This window comes from Propithecus coquereli, unplaced genomic scaffold, assembly GCF_000956105.1.
Source record: "Propithecus coquereli isolate 6110/MARCELLA unplaced genomic scaffold, Pcoq_1.0 Scaffold17, whole genome shotgun sequence".
Classification (NCBI taxonomy): Eukaryota; Metazoa; Chordata; class Mammalia; order Primates; family Indriidae; genus Propithecus; species Propithecus coquereli.
The window spans coordinates 4,204,664-4,213,019 of record NW_012141635.1 but is presented as its reverse complement, the minus strand read 5'-3'; the positions used below and the strand labels follow the sequence as shown (position 1 = coordinate 4,213,019).

The window sequence follows — 8,356 nt, the reverse complement described above, 5'->3', positions numbered from 1 at the left end:
ACCCTCCAAAAATCACTCTTTAACACAACTTGTTACCATAGCTATTGACCCTTTGTAGTTTTGTTTGTACATTTTAGATAATTTTTGGGTTTTGAATTCAGAAGTATATTTGATAAAACTATTTTAAAATTTTAAAAGAGCTATTTAAAATTACTGATCACTGATGAGGCTTGCTTTATAGATGAACAATGTTTTTATTCTTTTAAGGAAAAGAAAAACAAATTTAATGTTTTTGGTCTGTAAATTCATTTTGGCTACATAATGAGAATTCCGCTTATGAATCCCAGAAGGCTTGGGATTTGGAGTCAAACTGTCTTAGGCTTGTATCCTTGCTCTGCCGCTTACTGGTTGTTACTTTGAACAGTACGTTTAACTTCTCTGAGCCTCAGTTCTCCCAGCCATAAAATAAAGGGGTTGATTATTTCCAGGTCTTGGCCTTTTATGATTCTATAAATGTATATATGATTTTATCTATCTAATTATATAACTTTTTATGACTTCACTCTCTGATAATTATGAATTATCAAGAGTTGACTATAAATAGTCTAAAAATCTAACTTACATATTGAGAAAAAATTGTTTATTCCTTTGTAAATTAAAAGATTATCATGTTTCTTTGACCTTAAACTCTTATTAACAGTTGCTTTAGTCTTTAGCCATGGTGTGTATATAAATGACACCACTAAAGTGTACTTGATTTAGTTATCTAAATTTATGATTAACTATTAATTTTAGTCATGTACTACTTTCCCTCAGTGGACTCCTAGGTTCAGTTTATATGTTCCCCAGGAATGTGGAGAAATGTTAATGTTAGAGTAAACTAAGCATAAATGTCCTGTATCTGTCCAAATGTACCTAGGTAATCTCTTTACTTCAGTTCAATGTTTATTTTTATCAGTAGATAGCTTTGAGAAGGACATTTAAATCATTTTGATTATTAATTGCAGGCTACAATATTATTCAGCACTATTCGTTCTCAATGGATTTTTAAAATAATAACAGTTTTATTAGATATAATTTACATAACAAATGCACTAATGTGAAATGTACGGTTCAGTGGTTTTCAGTATATTCGGAATTACGCTTCTGTGACCATCAGTGGGCTTTTAAAACAATATCTTCACCAAGAGCCATCAAAAGTAAGAAGAGATAATAATAGCATTTAAAAGATGTGGAAAAAGTCCAGAGTGAAATGACATATGAAGATTAATTGATTTAATCTGGACCAAACCAAGAAATTGTATCAGAACTAGAACCAAAATTTTTTTAAACTTTGAGTCATATTTCTTGGCTTAGATTACCTATATGGCACGTCACTCATAATGATGGTATTCATGTCTGTATCAGCAGTGATTGAGCATATAATTTATCCAACTTGAAGGAATTGAAAAGAAATCAACATTACTTAGAGATGTGCATACCATTTGATACCACAAAAGAGAACAGCCTCCCAGCCGGCCCTCAAATTCCACCCTTGCCTCTGCAGTCCCTGCCTCAGGGACCTCTCTGAAGCATTAGTGAATTGATGTCCTTTGCTTGAAACATCCAGTGGCTTCCGGATCATCTCACTTGGAGTGAAAGACAGAGTCCTTCTAATGATCTGCAAAGCCTCCTGGTCCCCTTTCACCTTGAGGTCCAGGTCTACTCATTCCCCTGCTGGGCTCTGCTGCAGCCTCACTGGCCACCTTGCTGTCGTTCAGATAAGCCAGGCATACCCTGCCGCAGGCCTTTAATATGCTGCTTCCTCTTTCCGGAAGGCTTTTCTCCACGGTAGTCACTTCCTTCCTTCCTTCCTTCCCTAGGCCTTTCCTTAAAAGGTCCCCTCAGACTAAGGCTTTCTCATGCCACCTGCATTGGTTGCTCCTGCACATCCGTTCTCTGCCCTGCTTTGTGCACTGCAGCCTGCAGTCCTAGGGCTTCCTTGACCTCGGACTTCTGATTGAATTCAGTAAGTGGGAGGCCCTGTCAGGAGACTGGTGGAGGGGATGGGAGGAGAAGGGGGTCGGGTTTATCTCTACTTGCTCCAGCTGGGCTGTGGTTTTAACAGTGCTGCTGGGCTCCTCTCCCCGGCTAATGGCCCTATTCTACAACTACAGCTCTTGCCGGGCTTGGGAACACTATCCTCTCCCCTTGCCCCCTGCCCCAGGGTACTGTGTCCTGCATGCCACTATCTGCTAGTTCACTGAACCCTCCCCGCCTTTGTGAGCAGTCTCTGTTTAAACTTCTCAGTTAGCCTGTGAGCATGCCAGCTCTTCCCTGCCAGGGCCCTGTCTGATGCCTCACCCTCTCTAAAGTTGCAGTTCCCCTCAACACTTGCCATCCCTCTTCCCTGCTTTATTTCTCTCCAAGTCTTCCATACTGTATGTGTGTGTGTGGCGATTGCCTCCCCCACTGGGATATGAACTCCACCAGGGCAGGGACTTTTGTCCGTCTGTTTGCTAATTGTCGTCAGCACCTGAACGATACTTGGCACATGATGGGGGTGTGTATAATGAATGAGTGACATGAACGACCTGCTTATCTAGCTTAAATTTATAACTTATTTATCTCTGGCTCAGAAAAAAATAGGTAGCAAATTTGTTCTGTCAAGTTAGCAAATTTAAAGATTGTGTAAGTCAATGAGACCCGTTAGAGAACAATAGGGAAGAAACAATCAGAATTGTGGAATGTTTTGCATTCTTTTGTGGATAGTGGTCCCACAGTTAATGCCATTGATTTTTATATCCTACTTCTCTCCTGGATTCAGTTTTTTCTAACTGAAGCAGTTCTTTGAGTAATTCTATCCTTGAGGATCTGTGAGTAGTAAATGTTTGCCTTATCTAAATCTTTATCTCACCCTCACTGGGTTATAGTTGTCTTCCATTAGCATTTCGAATATGTGATTCCAGCTTTTTCTGATATTCTGATACTCTCATAGGCAGTCTCTTTTTTACCCCCCTCTTGTTGCTGCAGAGATTTTCACCTTGTCTTTGGTATTCCGTGGTTTTATTCTGCTTCTAGGTTTGGATTTTGTCGTTCTTTTAATATATCTTGCTTGAGGCTCTGCTCTTCTTTAAGGACTCATCCATTCATTGTCTTTATTTAGTCTAGAAAAGTTCTCAGCCTTTCTCTCTTCAAGTTTTACTTGATTCTTTTTATTCTCTTCTGCCAGTATTCCTAATAGACATGTTGAACCTTCTCATTCTATCCGTGACCTCTTAGTTTCTCATTGCATTTCTGTTTTTCTGTGTTGCCTTCTGAGTCTTTTCTCAAATCTGTTTTCTAGTTTTAGCTTCTTTGTCAGTTTGGTCAATTTTTGTTTACTCCTTTTTCTTTCTAATTCTAATGTTAATGACTATTTTATAATTCTAGAAATTAATAGTGGTGGTTTCTTAATTTGTTGTTTTTCCCATAGCGACATGTCCTTTCATATTACATGTATTTCTAATTTTATCTCTAAAAATTTCAGCCATACCAATTTAAATCCCTTTTCAGAACATTCTTATATCTCAAGTTGCTGTGGAGCTAATTCTTTTGTTTTGTCTGCTAAATGTCTCTGACAGTGGATTATAACTTTACTGAGAGCTCTTCAGTGGAACTTGTGTTTTTATCTGCTTCCTGGGCTGTGGAGGTGTCCTTACAGAGTAGTTTTGTGTTTGTTCCTGTTGAGGCTGTAAAGGTTTCTCTGCTTCTAGGCTAATAGTTTTAAATCTGGATTTCATATCTAGGTATGTCACAAGCTAGAGATATTTAGTTCTCATATTTCCCACCCAGAGCAATAGGCAGAAAGTGCCTTCCTTACTGCCTCCCTGAGCCCAAGGGCAGTTTCTCCCCTCCCACTTTCCCTGGGGGTCTGGCCCAGTACAAGGCCTTACCCCCTTGACTTGGGAGGCCAGAGCCACACATCCTCCCCTCACGTGGCTGTACCCCCTCCCCTCCTCACCCTCTGGGTTTGTGTTCTACCTGGCCTCCAGCTCTACCCTTGACCTTACCCACCCGGCATCACTGGCATGTGCCTGTTGTATCAGTTTTCATTTTTCTTTTGGTTTCTAGCACAGCTGGGGGTTTTATTCTTTCAAACTCTTGCTGTATGTTATTTTATTCTGTATCTTTATGGGTTGGAGGGATGGTTCCATCAATTTAGTTTGCCAGGTACCACAAATATCCCATGTTCTTCCTAATCGAAAACATATCAATACTCCACCAATTGTATTATCTAGCAAAATAGTTGGCTATTGTAATGGCAAACACATATAGCTTTTTTTGTGTGCATTGGTCTGTGCACTTTATATATATAGACAGTTCCTAACTTATGGAGGTTCAACTTAGTATTTTTCAACTTTGCGATGGTGCAAAAGTGATACTTTCAGTTTATGATGGATTCGTTGGGACATAACTCCATCATAAGCTGAGCATCTGTGTTAACTTAATTGTGCCTTACAACAGCTCTATGCAGTACGTAAGTGTTATGTCCATTTTATGTAACTTGCCTAGGGTCACACAGCTAGTAAAAACCAGTGTCAGCGTTTGGCCCTATTTGAACCAATGAAGAGTCTGGAATGAATCAAGAATTCTACGTTTACCCCTGACATTCAATATATGAACTGGAGAAGTTTGCAGATTCATAACTGGATCTACAGTGTGAGGTAGAATTTGTTGAGGACAATCACATTCACTTGGCTGCAGTAGTTGAGGTGTTGTTCAAATCTTCATTGTCTTGTATTCAGAAGTTCAAGGGTAGGGTGGGATTGATGTAGGGCAGAGGTTTCCGACCCATAACAAGGAAATCCCCGTTTTTTTTCCCTGTCATTTTTTTCTTCTCTTTTCTTGTCCTTTTCTTGTCCTCGGTTCTTTCTGTTGTCTTCATCTCAAAAAATGCATCATCAGTTCACACAGTTACCCAAGACCAAGCCTTGCAGTCATTTTAACTCCTCTCTCCGTGCACGTATTTTGTCGGTCAGTTCTTTCTCTTACGGATCTCTGTGCCTTGTTCCCCTTCCTGCGTCCCCCTGTTGTAGGCTTCCTTTATGTCCTCCATTGGCCTCCGTGGAATATTGCACAGCATGGTTGGAGGGACGCCTCTGAAACACAAGTCAGATCTTGCCACAGCCTTGCCAGAAGTGTTCATTGCCTTAGGGTTTAACCTAAACTCTGAGTTGACTGCCTTTATGACCTGTGTCTACTCAGTTTTGCTGCCTCATCTCTGGCCTCTTCCTGCCTCTATTCTCTGTTAAGCGGCAGTGAACTTTTCTCGTCCTTTAGAGTCTTAGCATATGTTGTTCCTGAAGTGTGAAACAGTAACTTTTCCTCATCTTTTACAGGTAGGTTCCAGAAACTTCTCCTTGACTTCTCTAAGACTAGCCTAAGGATTCTTAACTAAATGTTTCCAAATCACCCCGCACGTTCTGTGTCATAGCACCAGCTACTCATTGATGTAGCTCCTCTTCCTGTCTCTCCCTCTGGGCAGGCTCAGCATCCTCCGGTGTTAGAAGGGACAGGAAGAGCATGCAAAGGGATTGGCCACAGCACATGCTCCTCCTCAGGCCTGTTGTGCAGGGCACTGGAGAGGGAGCGTCTGTCCTAGGTCAGAGCTTGCTTTCAGGCAGCAAGGGTGGGGAGTCCAGTAGGTGAGACAATATGGCTATAGAGCTAAGTGATTTATTGCTCATTTTTACTTCTGCCAAAGTCTGTAGAAGACAGGCAGGTGTCATGCCCTGAAGTTCTCTCAAGCATGCAGACTAAGCTAACTTTTTAATACAGCTTCAAATTCTTCATCTTATCCTTCATGGCACAAACCTTCCCAGGACTCCTCTCCTGACCTTCCTACAGATGGTGCTCCCTAGATAATGTGTGGCTCTACCCTAATTACTGTTTACTTCATGTGTCTGTTTTTCTCATAAGGTTATTACCATAAGTGAGGAGCCCATTGGACAATTCAAACGAAGAGTGGTGCAAACCCTTTGATGGAGATTTTACTCAATTTGATTAAAATTAATTTTCCTTATTGCTTCACTTCACTCTCATTTGCAAAACAAAAAACATCTTCCATAGTTCTGCTGGCTGCTTTCCTGTTTTGCTTGACCCCAGAAGGTCTCCTTGATTGGTATTCTCTTTTCTAAATTTTTTAACCATATTCATTTTATTTTTTCCAACTGACCATGTGCTTCCCGCTCCTCCTCTTCTAACGTCTCCCTCTGGGCCAGGTGCAGTGGCTCAATCCTATAATCCTACAACTTTGGGAGGCTGAGGTGGAAGGATCACTCGAGGCCAGGAGTTCAAGACCAGCCTGGGCAACATAATGAGGCCCTGTCTCAACAAAAAATTTAAAAAATTAGCCAGGTGTGGTGGTGTGTGCCTGTAGTCCCAGCTACTTGAGAGGCTGAGGCAGGAGGGTCCAAGCCCAGGAGCTCAGGCTGCAGTGAGCTGTGATTGCACCGCCACATTCTAGTCTGGGCGACAGAGCCAGACCCATCTCTAAAAAAAATAAAAAAAAATAAAGTCTCCCTGTGGTTAGTACTATTCATTCAATAGTAATTGTTTTGTTTTCTATTTTTCTTGCTAGAGAGCAAGTTGTGTAAAGAAGAAGACAGTTTGACTCTTATTTACCCCCTCTTTCCAGCACCTGACACAGTGCCTGCCATGTGTTTGCCACTCCATGAATGGCAGATGAAATCTTCTCACCTGGCTAGACTTCTCATTGATCAGAATTCCAAAACTATCTTCCTCTCAGGACTAGTATTTTCAGTACTACTCGGCAACAGTAATTATAGATATTTTAGATATGTTTATTTTATTGGGTTTCTATTTAGCAATAAAAATATTACTTGTTCTTTAAAATCCAGCTCAAATCCCACCTCTTTCATCAAACTTCACTTGATTACTCTAGTCCATAGTGATAACTCTCAGAGTTCTCTGGATATTTAATATTTTTTAAAATGTGCGTAACTAATTTGCTATTTATGCCTTATTCCTGGTATTATCTTTCTATTCTTATTTAACTCATGCTTAATACTTAACACTTTGACTATATAATTTATATCCTCCAGTGCAAGAAATGTAAATTACACAGGTACAGAGATAGAATAGTCAGAGGTATTTGTTTGCCGGATGATTGGATTCAAGCTAGTCATTTTAATTCAAACAAAAAATAGATAAAATCATAGTTTTATATCTTATATTGTATCACCTACAAAACAGAAATTGCATTTCATTTATTTCCCATTTAACTTCATCACTAGACTTCTTAGCTATTTATTTTCTCTCCTGTTTGTGTTTAACTGAAAAAAAAATATTTAAGGTATTGATTTGGCTTCTGTTGGAGTCTAGGAGAGAGGTCACGTCCCACAGTGATATTTAAGGAAGGGTTCTTGGGGGAGGATGCATTTGAAGTAGGCCTTGAAAGAAAATAAATTTTTTTGTCAAGTGGGGAAATGTCTGACTATGAATAATTGTTATTTCCAGTATTCAGGGAAGAGGGCACATCTTGAACAAAGATTTGGAAGCAATAAAGCAGAAGACTTGCTCTACGTAAAAAATTATTTCCAGGAAAACAGTCTAGCTGAAACTGATTTAGTTTATGGAGCATCTGAAATGATAGGCTAGGGAGCATGGACTTCTTTTACATTAGAACAGTGGAAGGATTAGTTTGTTAGCATATAAAGGAACAAGTACTTTTCTCACTACTTTAAAACTTACCCAATTAAAAATTATACAGTGTAATCATGAAAAACAACAGATTGTGAGCTTTTTATACATGTTTCTAAAGTTAAGCTTTTCCAATATGATCTGCTAGCAGCTTTCTTAACTTCAAAAATATTTTTAGTACAAAAAATAACTTTTTCTTCAAAATCAACAGCATCAGATTCTTATAGTAGGCCAAATAAGGTAGCCTAGTGGCCTTTTTGCATTGATTCATCATAACTTAGTCTCCAAATATTAACTGGCTAAAACATATTTGCAGTGATTCCCAGTTGGTCACTTTTCTAGAAGCTTAGCAGTTTTCTTTTTATGTAACAATATGTAAACATCATTATATAAGAAGCATGCCAGTGTAGATTGAATGGCCCCTGATATTTCACTGCAGTGTACCATATGCCAGGGTTCACCAATTCTTAAACCGTGCAACTATGCAATTTATTTCAAAATCTTGTTTTAATACTAGACTGTCAGAGAAATTGGGTAACTTCTGGCTCTGTTTTGGGCAAAAGAATTTGACACACTGTCAATAGTGGATTCTTATAAAAACTTGTCTTTATGTTTCTTGGAATATCTTTTGAAAGCTTGCACAATCAGTTTTGTTTAAACACTTGTAAGTGTTCCTAAAAATGCATTGGGACAATTAAAGTTTGCTTTATGTTTATCAACGAGTATCTAAAAT

At 39.3% G+C, this 8,356-nt stretch overlaps 1 protein-coding gene across 1 annotated transcript in view; it reads left to right on the top strand.

Annotated features, from left to right (window-relative positions):
• The window catches only part of OSBPL1A (oxysterol binding protein-like 1A), a 193,783-nt gene that overhangs the window by 58,891 nt on the left and 126,536 nt on the right, over nucleotides 1-8,356 (top strand). The window contains exon 13 of the mRNA XM_012641750.1: nucleotides 1,058-1,139. Coding sequence (XP_012497204.1) covers nucleotides 1,058-1,139 — 82 coding nt within the window. The remainder of the gene's footprint in view (nucleotides 1-1,057; nucleotides 1,140-8,356) is intronic.